The 20,921-nt window shown below is 40.9% G+C and overlaps 1 protein-coding gene across 10 annotated transcripts in view; it reads right to left on the bottom strand.

Annotated features, from left to right (window-relative positions):
• Nucleotides 1-20,921, bottom strand: part of LIMCH1 (LIM and calponin homology domains 1) — a 173,337-nt gene that overhangs the window by 4,867 nt on the left and 147,549 nt on the right. For 8 of the 10 annotated variants that reach the window (XM_085577826.1, XM_085577828.1, XM_021542170.4 and 5 more), the window contains 13 exons: nt 19,042-19,135; nt 16,363-16,529; nt 15,588-15,693; nt 13,309-13,337; nt 12,220-12,303; nt 10,754-10,846; nt 9,690-9,794; nt 8,216-8,352; nt 7,291-7,421; nt 5,439-5,562; nt 4,169-4,246; nt 1,668-1,776; nt 684-786 (listed from right to left, as the gene is read on the bottom strand). In XM_085577826.1, coding sequence (XP_085433952.1) covers nt 684-786; nt 1,668-1,776; nt 4,169-4,246; nt 5,439-5,562; nt 7,291-7,421; nt 8,216-8,352; nt 9,690-9,794; nt 10,754-10,846; nt 12,220-12,303; nt 13,309-13,337; nt 15,588-15,693; nt 16,363-16,529; nt 19,042-19,135 — 1,360 coding nt within the window. Of the gene's footprint in view, nt 1-683; nt 787-1,667; nt 1,777-4,168; nt 4,247-5,438; nt 5,563-7,290; nt 7,422-8,215; nt 8,353-9,689; nt 9,795-10,753; nt 10,847-12,219; nt 12,304-13,308; nt 13,338-14,030; nt 14,106-15,587; nt 15,694-16,362; nt 16,530-18,999; nt 19,136-20,921 lie in introns of all 10 variants that reach the window. The other 2 variants (XM_085577833.1, XM_085577825.1) reach the window with 2 other exon arrangements.

The raw sequence follows: 20,921 nt of genomic DNA, 5'->3' as shown, positions 1-20,921 counted from the left end.
ATCTTACTGTTTCCACAAGATGGAAACCAGCATGGGCACTGACCATCATTGGTGACATTGGAGCAAAGCTGAAATGTTCTAGTAATTTGGTATCAGTCACAGGAATCCAGGACTTAGAAAGACATTTAGGTGACCTGCTCTAAGGCAGTAAAATCACACAGTTTTCTTTCCTGCATGCAATTTTCTGACTCATTCTTCAAAATTTATGGCAAGCAACACTACTTATCACATATTTGGGGATACCACCAGAAGGATTCATTATGAGTTACAGAATGTTCTTAATATTTTACATTATCATTTTGTCCAAAAAAGGGAGGCCTGGAGATTTAAAAAAAGGGTACTTCTCCAAACATGGCCCAGGGTCCTAGATCGGGTAGAATAATCTACATTGTCTCATGTGATGTGAGAGATCCAAGCCTCTGGGTCATGCAATATGTGTGCATAGCATAGGAGTTTATGTTTATGCACAGAAACAGCCCTTAAGTCTAATAGTGGTCAGCAGAGATCCTCTGAGACAATTTAATGGGCTTGGAAATATTTTCTAATATGAGAAAATCATTAAAATGTCATGGGAAGACTCCTCTTCCCATGGTGAAGCTACACCTGAGTGTCAGAGCAGGACAAAGCCTCCAGCTAAAATCATGGCCACAGTATTTTCAGAGCTCCCAGGATTTGGTACTCACTTCTGGATCGGATATAACAATCGTTGCAGTTAAGGAGACCATTTCTAATCCTGACATCTGTGCCACTTGCTGCATCTCCCAGCTGGCCCTTGCAAACGCCACACTGTCAGTTGAAGAACAGAGACAGTAAGAGAGACCATGCTCTACTATTTATCACAACTTTTCCCAAATTTTTACTTTTGTTTAAGTAGTTCTTGGAACGGTGATAAAAATACCCCCCCAGAAGCCCATACTCCTGGGGAACACTGCAAACCAGTAAGAGGGTTTTCACAGAGTTAGAAGTGTTTAGGCTGGATTTCAGCAGCCTCTGCTTACAAAGAAGTAAAGCCTAATTCTTTTATGGGACATCTGACTTTGAGGCTGCATTCTGGAGGCAGGTAAGTTGTGATGGATAAAGTTTAAAGAGGCCAGAGATTTAGTCTGGGTAAATGTTTAAAATCAAAAAAGTCTTCACAAATGTCTAATATCAACTGAGCCAGAGATAATGGAAACAGATGCTTTCTGATTTCTCTAGAAAACACTTGAGGTTATTTCCAAACTGAAACACTCAAGAACAGTCAAGAAATATTTCTGGTAAAAGCCAGAATACACCATTCACTGCATAGTCAAAGCTTTCCAACCATGGGGCAGATCAAAGATGGCTTTGGGACTGATCATGCTTTTGGAAGGAAAAAATAAAAACCACCTAAAAAACTTGCAAGGTAAGTAATGCTATATTTAAAAAACAATTAGTATAATAGAGAAATTGGATTATGCTTTCCCCCTGTAAGTACAGAAGCTAAGTTTGCTTGCTTGATCACAGGTTTTAGTCCAATTAATGTGTCTGACTGCAAAACAACACATTAGTTGTGTTATTTCCACTTCTTCACATGTTATGCTCAGACATAACAACCATGTAATACCCTGGTCCTCTCAGTTTCACATCTATTCTCTACTTGCACTGTGCACGACTTGAGGTTTTTCATAATAAAGCAAGAACCATACCCTGAAGCACTGAATGTGGAAATAAAGACCAAGTGTTTCAATAATCATGGCAGCTCCTTTTCCAAGAGGGAGACCACAGGTAGAACAAAGCTTCTTCCCGCTGACAGACCTAGAAGACAAACATGGCTGTAAGAACACTGCAACTAATGCTAAAATGAAGCCAAATATTTAGATAGGTTTATCAAGAGGGACAGCGTGGGAGGAAGGAGCACTGGAGGGGTTTACATAAATACACATTGACCCTTCAGCCATGTTACTGAATCCACCTGCACGACTGCCTTCCAGATAAGCAAGCAAAGGGCTTAAAATCCTTAAATGGACAGCAACTCAGACATATTTCCTTGCCAGTCTGCTGTGCTAGATCAAGGGAGATGAAAGCCTCTTAACAGAGGCCTGGTTGCAGGGAACCATGTCTGTGGATTCACAGAAAAAAGAATGGTTAGGGTTGGAAGGGACCTTAAAGATGATGTAGTTCCAACCCCCAGTGAAAGTCAGAGAACATTCCACTAGATCAGGTTATTTAGAGCCCCATCCATTGCAGCCTTTAACACCTTTAGGGATGGGGAGTCCACAGTCTCTCTGGGCAATCTGCCTCAGTGCCTCACCCCCCTTATATTAAAGGTTACTTAGGCCTAGCCAATGCCACAGCGATTCACACAAATTAACTGAGCCAGATTCTCAGCCCAGAAATTTTTCCATTTGTTTACAAATGGATTTGCTCACTGCAAGGCAGAAAACAGGATGCTATTCTTGCACCCAATCAAGCTGGTGAAGCCAATAGTGACAGCATAACTATAATAGCACAGACCAGGCACTGGCTGATTCATTTCAGACTGTGCTGCTGCAGCCACTTAATACTATAACTAGTCAGAGAAAACCTGAAATTGGATCTCCACCTGCAATGCAGAAAATACTTCAACTTGCACCTTCAGGGGTTCTGGAAGACTGTCTAGACCTCTCTCCTAAATCTGCTATTGGATGACAGGTGGGTGAAGGTTCAGAGCCCCAGGAATAACTGGTGCCTGTTTTCATAATGGTTTTAATAGCACTGCAGGTGCCCACTTCTATGGGTCTCACACTCTTCACTTCTCTCCTGCCTGTCAGCCTGCCAGAACTGATGCCTGACCTAGTGAGATGAACCTGAGATCAAAAGGGATCCCATCATTCTGTGTCATCCATGCTTTTTTCAGCCAGGGCTGAAAACAGGAGAGAAACTTAGTGATATTTCATGAGTTTTGAAAAGACAATTAGATGAAATCCTACTCAACTACACAAGAAACAGCAGAAAAACTCATGACAATTAGAAAATTATCCTTGTTTCCAGCTCTTGAACCCACCATGTACACAGGCAGCACAGACATATGATCCTCTTGTTGCTTCATTATCATTATTCCTTTCAGAATAACTTTGCTCCCTTCCTACAGCCTTAACCATTCTGCTTCTATGTTATTCCTGAGTTCACCTTTGTTTTTATTTCTTCTCCACTATCAGAGTTTTTACAAGAGCAAATTAAAGTTTCAGATCTCAGGAAATTTTTAAGAGTTTTCTAATGTTTTAGTGGAAAAATGAATTACATCCTATCTATTATTTACAAAAATAAGATTTATTTCAGGAAAAGATCATGCAAAAGATTCTCAGATCAGAATACAGCTGCTTAATAATATGAAGTAGCTATCACAACTAGCAACCTGTAGCAAGGAAAGGCAATCCCACTAAAACTGCAGCTATGGTTAGAAAAACATAATAAATTGTCCATGCAAAAAAATCCCAATATTTTCACATCAATGTAGATGACATCAGAAGGAGGGCTTTGCTCTGAAAAGTGAAGAAAAATGTAATTTAAAAAGAAAGAAAATTTCTGTGTTGTATTAATTTACCCTATCTAATAAGCAAACTGATTTTAATATACTCCCAAATTATCAGTGATTTAATCAGGCTAGTTAACATTTATTTAGAGTTGGTACACATAACTCACTGAGAGATGTACAGAGTGCACAAGAAAATCAATCATTCTAATCTCTATGAGATTATCATGATTATGGCCAAATTAAAAATCAGCAAAAAAGCAAAATGGTGTTTCTAGTTTGGAAATTAAAGGAAAAAAATTTTAAATCAGCAAGTGCCAATGTCTAGAACAGATCTTACTCCTGAGCTTGTGACTAGTCACAATTAAGACATTCTTTGGCTTAAGCACTCTGAGATCACACTTTGTCTGAGGTTTATACTGTCCTATTTCAGTTTTAATGAAACTTTAGTGATCAAGCAGAGTTCTGGAGGTGCTTTCTGAACTGTGTTATTTGAAAACATAACAATACCACTGAAGCAGGCAAGGTATATGGGAGAGGGAACTACATGTTTATCCCATGGACAGTTATGAATTACAACATTTAGCAGACTTAATAGTGCATCCACATAATACTAATGTGATTTTTCACTCTGGCAGTTCACCAGCAACTACAAGATGTGTTTGGTCTGCAAAATTCCTTATTGACCTTTAGTACCTGTTGGGTGACTGACTCAGAGCAGCAGGAGAGCAGGGAGATGACGGCCCAGATCGGAAGTTCTCATGATAGCCTGCCCTAAAATACAGCAGAGATGTAGATTACTGCAGCTGAACAACAAATAAAACCAGGTTTTGTATGGAGAAATTCCAGTTGGTGAATCTCAGGATTTTTGGTTCTGTCTGCTCACTGCTGCTCAGTCAGGTAACTCACAAGGTAATCAGCCATGTGGAGATTCCTGCCCGCCCCGCCAATCCATCATAGCTACCACCATGATGAAGGAGGGTTAAGCCAAGTCACACCACACCACACTACACTCTCTGTTGGCCCTTTACTGAGCAAAAAGGAAGCTACCAACACAGAAAGGTGGTTTATTTGGTTAATGGTTAATTTGTGTCCATGCTACTCTGAAAGAGCTTGGTGAGCAAAACCATGGCTTTTATTATCAGAAATCACAGGACTGATCCAAACTGTAACAGCCTAAAACAATTCACAGATTAAACAACAATTTCCTCAAACACACACACAGTTTAGAATGAAGAATAGGTAATCAAACCTCAATCTACATTAGTTTTGACTGGATATAACCTTAACAGAGGTAATAGGTTCTGCAGAAGACTGTGTTCATATATATGCTAATGAAAACAATGTTCCTTTCTCATTGCATAGCTTCTTTTTGTAAATACTAAACAAACAGATCCCTTATTTACCAAAAGATCTAGTTTTACCATTCAGTTAAGGTTTATTCAAAAGCACAGGCAAAGCAGCAAAGTAAAAAGACCTCACCAAAATTTACAGCAGAAAGCAAATACTACCCTATACGTATCTTCTTTTAAAAGGACTAGAAAGTAGCAATGGATATATGTTTGGAAGATGGGGCATGAAATTCTTGGATGACAGCTTCAGAGACAGATATAACCTGACATTCCCACCCTCATATTCAGCTACTTATTAGCTATAAATGTTTTTCTCAGGCAATTAAAACAAATTAAGCACATGAAAAGTTATGCCAATATGTGCTGAGCTACAGTGAAAGAAGAGGGAGGCAAGCAGGGGGTGTGCTCCCTCCTGAAATTAGTAACTGTGGTGCCTGTAATGAGAAATCAAGTAGATAAATGTTAGCAGTCTCTGTGGGAAAGCCAGACGTGAAGGGTGTCTTCACACTGCAGGACTCATCAAACCCAACCAATAAAGGATGCTGAGCAGGAGTATAAGAGAGAACAGAGCAAGTAGGACTTCTCAATCTCTTCAATAACCTTTATGTTCTCACCTCCTCGCTTCCCCTGCAGAGCTTGGTTGGTGTCCCACAGACTGGCCCAGGAACGGCCTCTGCCCAGTGTCCTCTGCGCACTGTGGAGATCGCTTTGTCAGCAGCTGCTGACTCCAGGAGACATCTGCAGTGAGAGGTGGGGGAAACTCAATATCTGAGGCAAAATACTTCTGTCAGTATTTATAAACCATCATGGATTGTGGGCCCACAACAAAGGAGAGAGATGTACTGTTCCTTAAAACAAACTTCTCAGAAACCCCCCACAAAGTCAGAGACAGGTTTTGCTACATCAAAAGACCTCTATGGAACATCATTCCTTTGCATTACTCTCACATACACATGATCTACCCTGCTGCTGAATGAATTTCTGAAGGGGGAAAGGGCAAGGTCAAACAGCCATCCACAAACACCACTTGGGAAAATAATGTAATTGTCGTAATGAAGGAAGCACCAGAGACACTGAAACTTCTATGGTGCTGGAGGATCCAAACTTCTCAATAGCAAGAGATAAGGGGATGGTGTTATAGTCACTGCTCTCCATAAATCAACTGATGAATACTAATTCCTTGGTAATTTTCTTCCATGCTTCAGATGGCTCAGTGACAGTAACAGCCTCACAGCAAAAAGCAATGACCTGTGAGATGCCCAGGCCAACCACCCTATCTCTGAGAAACAGTGCATTAGCTAGACCCTGCAAAATGAATTTTGTGGCTCACAGCTGGAGAGAAGCCTTACCCTGCCATGTGCCAGCCATCTGGTTTAGAGAATGAAAATTTTGCTGGGGCTTATGAAAGGCCTGTTACCTATTTTGATATCAAGAAAATAAAACCCCACACCTGGGGTTATTTAAGGGCTTAAGGAGGGAGCAAGGATGGGATGCTTTAAGAGGCAAGAAAGGAGCTGTCACAATACTTGCAGAGGACCAAATTGTTGAAAAGAACCTAGGAAAACCCTGAAGCAGGGCTATTAGCACACGTAGTTTAAAATTGTCAAACCTGTTAAGTTTGCTTAATCACTACTACAAATCCCCAAGGCTGTATTGCTGGTTAATAAACATTCTGCTTGCTTTCTTTCTTTGTGCAATTTTTATCAAAGCACTAAGAATACAATAAAATTGAGACAAGGAATGCAAACCTACTAAGTTTAATAGACTGAATTCACATTTGGAGCAAGTAATAACACTGAAAACATTTCCATCCATAGACAAATGATTTTTTAGAATAATGAATTTTTATGCTTAACTGAAAACAAAAATCTAAAACTTGATTTCAGAATTTCCATTCACTTTCTGTCTTTGTCTGACTCGCATGACATCAATGCTTTGGGGAAATTCTTTCCTTCAAAAACATCAATACTTATGGGAGCTAAAAAAATAAATTAACTTTAAATGTAATTAGACATTGCTAATGACAAAATTGAGGCAGATGTTGCTTTAGGCTTGGCTTGAAAAGGTTACATATCACATGTAGTGATTTTGACTGGACTGAAACGGACATGAAGAATTAGCTATAAAAACACAAAACGAGTGTTGTAAATAAGCTCTCTGTATCATGATAAATCCTATATGTATGCAAGATTATGTAAAAAATGGAAAATAACCCTTTTAGCTGCTACTGTGAACATGCAGGCCTATAAACAAAATACATGCTGCAGAAATTGTCATCTCTGATGAAAACAAGAGGAGTTTAAATTTCACCTTAACATATTTACCTTTGCTAACATAAAATAAATTTTTAGTCTGAGACATTCCAGTTTTGAAGATATATGTGTATGTCAATTTCCAAAATTCTTTAAGTTTGGTTTCTGCCTGATTTCTATCTGGGGAAAAACATATGCACAGCAAGAGTCTTACTCTCATCCTGAGTCAGTGGCAGATTCAGTCTGGCAGGTGAGCTGCGATCCATCACTGGCACGTGGTGCTCCTGTTCGCTTCCTCCTTTCAAGATACCAGTCCCTGGGTATCCTGAGAGTGCTTTATTTCCACTGCGAATAAAAAGATTGCATTGTATACAAAAAAGTCAGGAGAAATATAATCTAGAACATAATGGCTAAATCAGACTTTTGAATATCAGTCTATTTTTTACACAAAAGATTTTTGTTATTATGTCAATTTTGCAATGACAAACCAATGAGAACACTAAGGAATTAACAAGTTTGTCTCCAAACGGTCCAAGTCTTCCTGCTTACCTCCAACTGCCACTTAGATGTGCTGAAGATAATTTTGGATTTGTAGAAAAGAGCTTCTTTGACAGAAAAAAGGCTTTAATCCATGTTCTCTATACACTGCTCAGCATCATCAGATGCCTCTCCTCTTTTGTGAAACCTGTTAAGTAGCAGTTGAGCAAAGTCCAGGACTTCAAACACCACCTGGCAAGATTGGGTATGGCATTTCTGAGACAGCCAGGCAATTTCAAAGGTTCTGAGTGAAAACAGCTACAGCTCCTTTAGTCCTTCAGATGGCTTGTGAAATGTACACAAGACACAGTGCAGTGATGTACACAGATGTCTGAGCTGTCTAAGGTCTGATCTGGTTGCTGTGACAACCTCTTGGCAAAGCCATACAAGGAAAAGACAAGCCTTCTGATATGCACAACCAGCACTGTGCACTGCCACACATGCATCTGTCTGTGGGGCCAGTGAACAGTGATCAAGATGTATTGCATCGAGCCCACCAAGTGCTGGTGCTCCAGCATCAATTGTGGGCACATGTGATACCCCAGAATCCAATAGAACACAAAGCTCCACAGGGCTATGAAATGCTTAGGGTAAGTACATACCTCCTCTTTTCTTGCCAGAGTTCACTTTCCTTGCTTTTCAGAGATGACACACTGTCCTGCTCCCAGAGCAGCTTTTTTTGCTTCGTAACTTCTTTTTGCTTGCCTTCCCCTGGACAGCTGTTTGAATCAGTTGAGTTCTAGAAGACAAATTAAGAGGGAATAAGGAGCTTTCTTTGAATTTGGAATTGGTGCATGCATGGGAAAAATACAGGCTGCCCCTAGATAAATTGTGTTGACACATCTTATTATCAAAATGAACATCTCACATTTATATAGTAGAACCATATGACCCTGGTAAGGCTAACTTTGGATTTAATTAAGACTTTAGCTGAAACAACAACTGGTTGGACTAAGCTGAGCATGAAATAAGTTAGGTACCAATTATGGTGCTAAGGATGGCAAATTAAAACTTCCCATTACATAATCTTTGGCAGAAATCCTTGAATTATTTTCAGAGTCTAGACAGTCTGCCACTGGACTTGTGAGGACTTTGTGAATGACCTCAGCTTGCTGTCAGTGCCTAGGAGCAAAGCATCACTTACATGCACTGGGCATCCTCAAAGGGCAATGCCAGTACTACTTCCAAAGTGGTACAGGAGTGGTTCAGATCTGACTTGTGGAGCTCGAGGAAGCAATGGCATGAGATCCTTTGCTTCTGGGCGCAGGCAGAGTCCTGACTGTGGCATAAGCAGCTGCACCAAGGAACTTACTGCTACACAACCATGTGGAAAATTTGCCATGGCTGATGCCTTTGCACAGGGATGAGTGAGAACAAGGGGGCAGGAAGAGTGAGGGGAGTTGATACAATTGATACAGTACTCCTAATCCTGGAGTTCAGTGGAAAAAGGGGTACCTTAGGCAAGAGAAAATTATGTCTGTAAATCCCACATTTACTCAGCTGTGAACTCATCTGGGGTGTCATTCTCCGATCTCTGCAAACACTAATTTAATCAGATGCTAGATGCATTGAATTAAACATTTTGTGCTGCATGAGTGAAAAAAAACCAAAACAAAACCCAAACATAAGAGAGTAAACATTCCTCTGTTTTGCTGCTTTCTGTGACAGGAAAGAAAAGGAGGAAAACTGAGGAGGTAGGATTCTGTCTCATCTGACATATATAAAGCACTATTTTACACTTGAGATTTTGGATTCAAAACCACTTAAGAGTCTGTTAGCTTTGGAACATAATTAAAATTTCACAGCACTGATTAAAGAACAGAGACAGCTGCAGAGGGAAAGTATCATTCTTTGCTCTAGTTGAAAATGGGATGTCAGCAGTTTGCTTGGGAATACAGCTATTCAGTTGTGAAAATCTGTAACCTGCAGCACTATGAGGCACCACCAGTTAGAGATGGGACCCAGGGAATACCCTTACTCTTACAGCTCCCAGACTCTGACAGCCTTTAGCAAAGGATTAAACTGCACTAAAGATGGCTTACTCTTCAGTGCCTTACTACTCCATGAGAAACTCACCACTGTCTTGTTTCCTTCAGTGGTAGAGGAAGAAGAGGAGAGGAGCTCAGCAGAGTTTGAAGAAACAATGAATGGAACTACAGTATCCTCAATTATCTTTCGTTCCTGAAGAAAAAGGATCAGGAGAGAGTGGGAGTTAAAAATACAGAATGTAAACTATGAGTTTATAAAACACATAAGAAAAATAAGATTTGGTTATGTGCCATATTTAGAGGGATAGTTAAGGACTTGTAGTACCAAGAATAATGGTAACACCTCAACTTTTAATTTTCTTCAAGGTTTTGCACTTCCATTCCTTTTACCACTGAGATGGAATTTCCAAAACAAGAAAAAATACTTCACTTCACAGAACTACTGTTTCACAGAGCACCAGTCTATTAAGTTTAATATAAAAGTATGAAATTACCCTTGGTACATGAGAAACTTATTCTGAAAGTTGAAAATAATTTCTTGCTTAGACCACAAGTATGTCCCTCAAGCACAGATGAGAAACCATCCATTTACATAATGCATAGACAAACTTTTAAATATTTTCCAGTTTCCTTCAACAAGTATCTATGTACGACAGAAGAAAATCACTATTTTCTAGATTAATAATGTTCCACAACTGTGAGCTTTGAACATCTCCTGTGGATTTTTTTTTAAGGCCAGTTACAAAATTCCTCCATGATCAAACCCAAGGCAGACAACAATTTAATCTGGAGCTCCACCAAGTATATGCCAAAATACACAGGGCTCTGGCCCTGCAGGGAAGTCTGAGCGTGCCCAGACAGAGCTATACTGACTCACCCAGACTTGCACAGCAATTAGACACCTCCACCTATGCGGAGCTGCTGAGGATACCTGTCCAAATATTTAAATATTTTTCCTCAACATCTATGGCAGTGTTTAAGAGAAACAATCCTCCTCAGAATTCAGCCTTGAAGAAGATTTCCATTAATTAATCTAGCTATGGGATGATTTTTTTGTTGTTTTTGCACCCATAAGTGGGTGCATTTAAATTAAAAAAAAAAAAAAAAAAAAAAAAAGCCCCAAAGAACCACCTTCTCCATTGAGCTTTATACCTCCTCATAGTATCTACGCTCCTCCTCTTCAACTTCTCTCTGGGCCTTTTCCCATTCCTCTTTCAGCTTGTACTGTTCCTTCTGATACTTCTCCTGTACATGGATAAAAATACAGATAAATCCACAGCATTCAGTATTAAGAGTAAATTCTGTAGTATCTCCATAGTGAAAATGAATTTGCTAAGAGTGGTTTAATTACAAATAGGATTAAATAAAAGGATAAAAATTGGAAACATCCATGGGTATCACAAAAAAGCTTCTTTTTCACTTTGCCCATTTTTTTGTAGGACTCACATTTAACACCTTCAAACTTCAAGAAACTTTTGACACATTAGAAGTTAATTTCTTAGGATTTTTAAGCTATTTAGTCAGAAATTAAGTTTAAGCTCAAAAATATTAATAATTTATTGTTTATCTTATTGTATTAAGCTTCAAAAATGTTTCACAGACCCTTTAACACTGAGACTATGGTTGTACATTAAAAACTTCATCGAAGTAGCATATAAATAAGCAGGTTTTGCAATACTGGAACTAATTTAAGAGATATGCCAATTTAATAAATGATGAATAACTATGCAAATTTAAGAGATAAATAGTGTGTAAAGCTTTGAAGAGAGTAAGATTATAATTAGCTAAATAGCTTATTTTCTTCCTTCAAGGCATGATTTCTTAATTGTATTCATAGAATTTTGCAACAAAAAAATTATCTCAAATAGGTGTTTAAAATTGTTTGCCAGAGCTGGTTTGAATATGGAGAGGAGTGGTGACTTCCATTTCCCTCTTACATCAGTTCCATCATCTCTTCAGGTTGGCAACCACATTTGTCTATTCCAGAAAATAAACATTTACTATTGAGAGAGCACCTATGTGTGCCACAAAAATTATTATGAGACTTTTACATCATTTTAAGAGGTGTAAAATTAGATGATCTCAAGAAAGCATAGAGATACAAAAGTCCTTAAAGGATTAAAAAACCCTATTTTATTATTTTCGATCCCTGGACAGTTGCTTGCTCTTTTGTTACATGGAACAAAGATGTGATTTCTTTGGGATCAAATCTAGTCATAGTTTCAAAAGACACTCCTTATTGACTGGGAGATTCAGGTTCTAATATCCACTGCATTTCTTCCTACTATGACTCCAAGTAATTAAGAGTTTTGCAGTCTATATTCAGCATAATTTAAATATAATTGAGGACCAACACATTCAGTTTTACTCTGCACTGGATTGCAGGACCAAGTCCTTTTGGTCTTTCCACAGAGTGGAGAAGGGAGACATGACAGTGCCTAAACCACACAGAACATTTGTGTGAGTGTGTGTGTGTGACTTATCACTCAACTGCCACAGAATTTGCTCAAGCATCCACAGAGGATGTGGAAAACATGACACAAAATGCCCAGTTTTTGTCCAAAGGGACAATTCAACAGCTGAACCACACAGTGGAAGACATACAGTTTCTGCCCTACCTGAAGCAAGCGTTCTTGCTCATGCTGCCACCTTTCCTGGCGCTTTCGCTCTTCTTCTGGATCCCAGGACCAAAAATTGGAACGCTTACATGAAGGAAAACCAAGCTATTAGACTGTGACACTACACTTCACATGGCTACCAGAGAAAACTGCACTGTGCCTGATTAAGTCCTGCCAGTGATGTTACAATGGGAAACTGGGAACTAGATAAGGGTTCTCTCAGTTAGCAGACAATATTCTTAGCTTCCTGACACTCGGGATTGCCCATTTGTAGCCACATGATAAAAGAATCATTTGGTTTGCAAAGAAAGGCTTGGTACACTTCACCTGAAGGGGGGAAAATGTCTTAAAGAAAACGATAAGCATCACTGAACAGAGCCATCTCCAGGAATTTAAATTTAAAGAACACACATGTTTTGCTTCTCTATAACCTTCTTTACAACAGGAAAAGCAATTTTAGGTTGTAAAAAATATTCTCTCATTTTATATCTGCCAGCACAACAGCCTATAGCCTTGCTTTGAATTTTTATCCATAATCAAATAAATCCTCAGGCTTCACCAAGGATCCTATTACATGCTATGTTTAAAATCTTTATAATCAAGGGCAATTTTAGATACTTCCTGTCATATACCTTTCCACTACAAGTAGTATTATAATCTCATAGGAAAAGATTATGTCTATTTCTATATGACAAACAAAATGTGAAATACTGTGCACTTCAGAGTAGCATTTGTGTTGTTGTGGGTTTTTTTGTTTCATTGAGGAAACAGTAGAATTATGAAATCCTTTCAATTCAGTGCATTTAAAATACAATGAATAATTTAGAATTACATATTATTTAGATATTGTGAAGCTTTAGTGGCTCCAGCAACCAAATACTGTACAGCTAGCTCCAGATAAGAGAATAATGCATGAATTCCAGATTCAGACAATGCCTTGATTTGGGTTGTACCTTTCCTATTACATGTCCATGAGAAAAAAAAATTCTCATTCTGGTTTAGGGATGTTACAAGACAGTTTGCATTAAAAATTAATTTCTGCTAAACACAAATCACTAAACAAAACAATAATGCAAAAAAGGTACTCACATTTGATTTATCACCAGTATCAGAATCAGCTATTAAAAAAAACAGAACAATGAGAGATTAAATTTAACACAGCAAAATTTCCTCAGCCTGTAAATAAATCTACATTATATCTGTATGTTAGTCTCCTATTTACTCCCACAACCAAATGCAAGGACTAATTGCAAGAAAATAAATCAGAAAACCAGATTATACCCATCACCAACAAAACTACTTTTTATCTGGGTTTAAAGGAGCACAATATTAACTAATATCAGGTTCTACTCTACCACTAGCTAATGCCATCTACTTCTGGCCACAGATGTTAGCAGTGTTCAGATACTGAGACTAACCTACCTTGATTTACTTTTCCCTTCGTGATTCAGTGCAAGGAAGGAAAAAGTCCAGCAATGCTAAAAGGGCGGATCTACACTATTCAAGAGTCACAGTTACGAAGAGAACCATTGCCATTTTCTATCCAAATGTGTTTGAAAATTAGACTGATTAAAAGAAATCAAGAAAAAGTTATTTATAGGCAAAGGATTTCTTTTGGGTGCCTGAAACCAGAGTATCACAACAAATGTGCAACCCAACAGCTCTTTGTCAACTGTGCAGCAGGAATAGGCATTTTCTACGAAAGCGAGAAGTAGAACAAGTGATCATCAGCTTTCACCCCAGCCCTGTGTCCGAAGACACCTATGGCTGGAGAGCAGAAGGGCTGGAGCTGTGCTCAGCCCCGCATTTACCTGACTGCGAGAAAAACTGTGAGCGCCGCCAGTGGTTGCGGACCCTAAGCGGAACCATGGCCCCGCGGGGCGGCTCTGCAGGCAAGGGCACGGAGACAAAACAAGAAACAGGGTGGTGAAAAGGTGATGACAGACCCACACCTGAGCCACCTTGGCCACAAGCGCGATTTGTCTACAGCTGCTTTGGTCCACGGCAGCTAATTTACAATGGACCTGACGATCACAATGGACTGTGTGCATTTAAATATTACTTTTGCAACACGGCACCTGAACTTACGTGAGAGCTCTAGCACGCTGGTGCAAGGGCAGCCGCCCTTTCAAGTCTTTGTACGGTGCTTGCATTCATTCCTGTTGCAGATACACGTTTTAACGCATTTTGTGAGCCTTTCAGTGCTCTCTATGCTGTGAACGCTAGAGTGCAGCCAAGTGTTTCAGCACCAGTCAGAAAACAAGGCAACAGACCTACAACTTTTTACTTGATATTTGGTTTGATTTGCTTAACAAAAAACGATATTGTTATCAAAGTCTGCTTGGGTAGCACCTACCCACTAAAAAAAAATGAGAATTCCATTCCTTTTCAGACAATCATAGAGTCATTTGGGTTGGAATGAACCTTAAAGGTCATATAGTTTCAATTCCCCTGCCATGGGCTGGGACAGTTTCGACTGGATCAGACTGCCCAAAGCTTCATCCAGAATAGCTCTGAAGGCTTCCAGGGATGGGGCATCCACAACTGCTCTGCAACTCATCATAAAGGATTCCTTCCTAACATGTAAATTAAATCTACCCTCTTTCAGGTTAAAGTTTTTATTCCTTGTCCTATCACTACATGGCTTTGTAAAAAGTCCCTCTTCAGTTTTTTCAAAGTGGATCACCTTCAGTAGTTTTAGCCTTGCAAACATTAGGCTAATCAGTATATTACCTATAGATTAACAACCTAGGAAGTTCTTATGAGGAAAAAAAACTCAGTTGATTTTTCTCTCTTTCTTCCACAATACCTACATATATGCATATTTAAAATAAATATAAAGTCAAACTACTAAATGTCATCAGTCACAAGCAAAACTTTGTCATGAAGGCAAGGAAAAAGATTCTGCATTGCAAGAACTTGTGTTGGGCAGTGGTCAAATTCAAGGATGTGGTCAGATATGTGTATTGTTCATCTACAAAAAGGAGCTCCACAAGAGCAGCTGAGTGCAGAATTTATCTCCAGAAAATTTTATTGTGAGATAAAGCCTGTTGCTAAGCCATTTTCATCTGTGAGCAGCAATATGCAATACTCATTGATATAATACAGCCTTTACTGCTAGGCCAGGAAAACGCAAGATAGGGCTCTCCCTCTGCTGTGTCAAATTTCTGCTGTTGTGTGTAAGAGGAATAGCCAGAAGAATCCTTTTCATCAGAGAAGCCACACTACCCATGTCAGTCAATAAAACTAAAAAATTACTGTTTTAGCTCCAAAACCTGCCAAGCTGTGGATTAGGCACATCTCCCTGAACACCACATGCTCATATTCAGTTGCTGTCTGGCTGAGTTTTCCAAATGCTTTTTGCTCACCTTGTAGACCAGAGTTATGCAGAGTAACTTGACTGGTTTCAGGCAGTTTCTTTAAAAATGGCAGCACCACACTCCCCTTTTCTTCCAGAGGTTTTGCTTTAATCACCTGTTCAGACATTCGGGAGCAGAAAACAGCATTAAAAAAGGAACAGGTTAAATCAAAGGTCAGCCAAAACCCTTTCTACTTATTTTCTGAAACATTATCAAAGATGAAGCCTCTATCTCCAGAATGACAACAGGGAGTTGCAGTATTGAAGTCCTGTAAGTAACTGGTAGCTGTTTTCTGTTGACATTCCCACTGCCCTGCAAAGCAAAGTCATTCCTCTAACACCATCTGACTAACCAACATCTAACCTACCTGAAAGAGCAGCATGGTCACAGCTGTTTGCTACCTCTGCCACCACTGGCACTTGTTCAGCACCTCAAGAGGACTAAGAGGATAAGCTCCACTGTCTGGATACTCTGCCCTCCCAACAGGTGGTGGGACTGGGGTTTACAGGTTAAGTTCTCATTTCAGCCTCAGTTTATAGGTTCAAATGCTACAAGCAGATGCTGTGAAGTTCCTTTTGAGTGGGAACTCTTTGATGACCATGCAATTTGGCAGCCAAAACCATCCTTCAGGGTCATGTTTTCAATTAACTCCTGAAGTGACATTTTATGGAAAAAAATACCAATCTGGACAATAAAAACTTCTGTGTAGGGTGTTGGTTTGTTTGTGTGTTTGTGTTTTTTGGTTTTCTTTCCCCTACTTCATCTTTTTCTTGCTTGTACATACCTCCTGTGTAGAAGGGAGCTCTGCTTCCTTCTGCGGCTCTATTTCAACTTTCTTTACATCTTTCTTGCTTGAAGCAGTTTCCTCTAAAGGGACAGGACTGGGAAAAAATTCTAATCTCTTCACAACAGGGCTGGAACAAGCTGCAGTTGACTTGAATTGCTTTTGATCTAAACCAAATCCACACATATAAGAGATAATGTTGCAAGGTTAAGATACTTTTCCAAATACAACATGCCTATTTCTTACAATCCAGTTTCTTACCGGATGTACTGTGAGCCCGTTTACTGGATGTTTTGAAAAAAACAAATTTTTTTTCTTCAACACGGGAAAAATTAATCTCTCAGAGAAGACAAGACTCAAAGAATGAAATTCACCTATCAGAATTTATGCGCTTACATTGACTTGGGCCACCAAGTCAATCATGGGACACCCTTTGTGGTCAACAAAACCCAAAGAAATCCTTGGGAAAGAATCACACAAACTTTTATTTCAGGCACTCCTCAGCTGAGATGAGCTGTAACCTACAATGGGCCTAGTGAGCTAAGATCTCTTGACTGAAATTATGTGATGAATCATACCCTAAGATGTTACAGAGAGAAGTAGCTATATGACATGACCTCACTATCAGCACTGGAGGATATTTCAGCTTAACTGACAATCAGTTAAGCATCAGACAACAAACAAACTGCTAACAGGCAGCCTTGGACTGGAATAACCTAGTTGTCATCTAATTCTTAAAGAAACCAAACAAGTTGGTGTTGGTTTCTGGGAGAAGAGGCTAGAAGCACACAGGTCGACCACTGTGAGAGCTGAACTGCTGATAGCTGATACCACCACAGGAAGCAGAGCAGTCATCAGTGTCTCAGGCACTGAATAAGCACCCAGACATCTCTCCAACCTCCTCAAGGAGAAACTTCAAATCCTGTCCCCTTTCCAACCACAGCAGCATTAGCAGCTTCTGAATATACCTCTTTGACAGGCTGGGAGAGTAAGCTAAGAAGGAGATGCAGCTCACAACTCCACTAAGAACGTGGACACAAGCAGAGACAAGAGCTGCTGCTGCCAAGGCAGATGCACCCTCCTCTGGAGCTCTTCCCCCACCATTAGAGGCATAAGAGCTGCAGCATGGAAGTGTTGGCTTGTGCTGAACAGCAGAGGAGGTTGTTTACAAGACGTTCACACAGTTTGGAGCCATTCATCCCTCCAAAGCAGACATAATGAAAACTCCATGTTACTTTGTAATTTCGATTTTTGCAATACTATGTCAGTTTTTCTTGCCAGACAATATCAAAATTTGCTGTCAGTACTTAAAGTTTAGCATTTCTGACATCTGGGGAGCTGAAGCCAAGATGGCTTTGTGATCTGTAGACAACACCAGCTCATCACTGTTGACTCTTGAGAGGAGAATTTGGTCATTTAATTACAAGATTGCACCTTCTACATTACCTGCCAGATGTAATTCAAAATTGTTAAACTAGGTACTTTGGCATCTAGGACCCAAAGTAATTAAGGCAGCTAATGAGCCCTTGCTAACAGCTCAAGTGCTTCTAATCTTTGGGGAATGGTACCTCACTGATGTTTGAGGGCAAAGCTCAATTGTTTAAGTCACATTTATCCCCAACGAATAGGAGCATTATTCTTACATACCAACTACAGCCAGAGATCTCATTTAAACACCTACATGACAATAGAATTTTTTACTTACTCATACCAAGCTACACTTTATAATAGACACATTTTAAAAAATGAACAACAAAAAAATACCATGAACTTAGTATAATAGCACACAGCAAATAAAGTGCCTACTCAAAGACAATGTTTCAGAAACACACTTTTGAGGAAAACAGCTTAAAATTCTACCAGCAAATTCCTTTCCCCAGATTAGGAATCATGCATAAAGGCTTTAAGGCAAAAAATCAGAAGTCTGCACAATACTGTCCATTTAAAGCCCCTGTGGAGACTGAAGTTCCTCTTCTTACTCTTTCTCCCCATTCCTTAATGTCTTGGGGGAAAAAATGTGTCAGGGTAGCTTCTGCCCTTGTTGCTTTCTGGGTACAGCATGCTGTGGCACTGGCTTTTCACTTGCAAAGATGGCCAAGTGGACAACTCAGGTCTGTCACTTCAACCACAGAATGACAGAACAGCCCAGGCTGGAAAGGACCTCAACAGACCATCTAGTCCCACGTTTTGTGGGAAAGGGAGCCTAGAGGAGATTCTTTCGCACCCTGTCCAGCTGCACCTGAAAAAACCTCCTGCCACAGAGGGTCTGACACATCCCTTGGGAGGCTGCTACAGTGAATGACTGCTCTGACAGCATACAGACAGATTCCTGACATTTGCAGCATTTTCTAATGAGCCCTGTTTGTGCTGCTAGTGATGCTCCTAGTCGATTCCTGCCACAGGGTATGCCTCAATCCGGCCCATAAGTGAGGAAGGGTAAGGGCAGGGTGAGGGCAGCAGCACACCCACCTGGGGACGGGCAGGGCAGGGTGAGGGCAGCAGCACACCCACCTGGGGACGGGCAGGGCAGGGTGAGGGCAGCAGCACACCCACCTGGGGATGGGCAGGGCTGGGTGAGGGCAGCAGCACACCCACCTGGGGATGGGCAGGGCTGGGTGAGGGCAGCAGCACACCCACCTGGGGACGGGCAGGGCTGGGTGAGGGCAGCAGCACACCCACCTGGGGACGGGCACTCCGGGGGGGCAGGTGTCGCACTGCTGGGGCTGGGCTCGGCTTGCAGGCTGTCAGCTCCATCCAGTTCCACTGGGGAGGCCTGGAGAGAGGAACACAGCATGGAGTGAGTACAGTGGAAATAAAAACATGTGCTAGTTCCTCAAGGCAGCGCTTGCTGCTCCTTTGTAGTGTGCTCGAACCACATCAGTGTGGAGCTCAGCAGGGTGTTGGGGAATGTTTCAGAGCAATATATGCCCGTTCTGGTATTGAATGGCTGTGCTTTAATCTCCTTTTCAAATCCCTCATCATCAGCCATTAATGTGGTTGGTTTGGAATAGCTCCTACAAGCTTTTAAACTGTAGGATATCTTGGATTGTGTTCGCTGGAGATAAGCACACATTTCATCCCTAGTTTCCCCTTCCAGAATAACACACAAATGTATGCATTAGTGAGAAGATAGCACATACTAGGGTTTGGAAAGTGGCAAAGTAATGAAATACTTCCTTTATTTCATGGTTGTCTAAACAATCTGTTATCTGAAGGGAAAAGCCAGAGTTTGTATTAAATGTAATGAAATACTTGAAACACTATTAAGAGAGGGCTGAAAAAATATGGTGAGACCATATCAAGCCAATAATTCAAATGCCTTTGAAAAGCAAGCTTCCTGACCTGGACAGGGCTGTTGCATAGTTAAAACTAAACTGTCAAAACAAGGGCAACACTTCAGCTGATCTATTCAGCAGCTTCCACTATATGTCTGCTTTTCCAGAAGGCAAATCAAGAAAAATCTGCTGCAAAGCTATCAGCCATTGCCGATAGCTTGTGCTTCTAATGCATCCAAGATCTAGCAAATGGCACATTCAATGGTGGAGAAAAAAAATACAGACTATTTTTGAAATAAAAAGTAATATATTTCAGAAATACTCTACTGTAGACTTTCTTTCCTGTCCTTTTCTCACTCCTCCATCTTCTTAACAGCTGCAAAGGAGGAAATTGGATCAAATTTCCTCTTTTCTGCAGGCAGGAATCAGACCTCCACTTTCTGTATGGATCCCTTTCCCTATCCCTGAAGGCCCACATGGGCCTATGGCCCCTTATCTGAACAAGCCAAATGAAAAACAGGCCTGGGCTCTCACAGCTCCATAACAGGAGATATTTGCTGGCAATGCCAACAGGATGTCAGCACCTGTGGACACACCACAAAGCTCCAGGGAACTTTACTGCTGGCAAGGTTTGTGAATCCCTGCCTCGTCTCCTCTCTGGAGGGAGACACGCTCTCAAGAGGCTGGAACATGCCTTGGAAGATGCCCTGTAAGGAAAAGGTGCAGAGCCACAGCCAGGGCCAGTGACCTAGGCAAGCCCAGCAGGCAGCCAGCAGTGCTGGGAACACGAGAAGGAGCCTGCAGCTGCCAAGGCTCTGCTGCCACCTCTCAGCAGGACAGGCGCCAGGGCACAGCCACGAGGCTCCAGAGGCGACAGCCCTTGCTGGGGCTGGCTGCCTGCCATCCTCACCACTGCCACCACTTTCCAGGGCACCCTCACCTCTGCCACCCTCAGCCTCTGCCCCAGCCAAGACATGGGGACACATCTCCCACCTTCCTAAAAGCAATTCTTGAACTGGATGAGGCAGAAAGTGAAATAGTCTCCAAAAAGGTAACATGGAAAATTTCAGGAGTTCCTCTCTACCATGTCCACCTGTGAATGCATCTATACCAAGAATGAGGAAAGCACAGACCTGTCCCTCCATGTCTCACACACTCCCAGGAGGAGGGATGGTCACTGGAGATGAGGCACAGGCTAAAACACAGGCCCAGAGAAATGCTCTGAAGACTGCAATCCTTTGCCCCAGAGGTTTATCTCTTGCCACTTAATTGCTCTTTTCTTTC

Source organism: Lonchura striata, chromosome 4 (genome assembly GCF_050655825.1).
Source record: "Lonchura striata isolate lonStrDom1 chromosome 4, ASM5065582v1, whole genome shotgun sequence".
Taxonomy (NCBI): domain Eukaryota; kingdom Metazoa; phylum Chordata; class Aves; order Passeriformes; family Estrildidae; genus Lonchura; species Lonchura striata.
The sequence above is the reverse complement of the archived record's forward strand: the minus strand, read 5'-3'. Positions and strand labels throughout refer to the sequence as shown.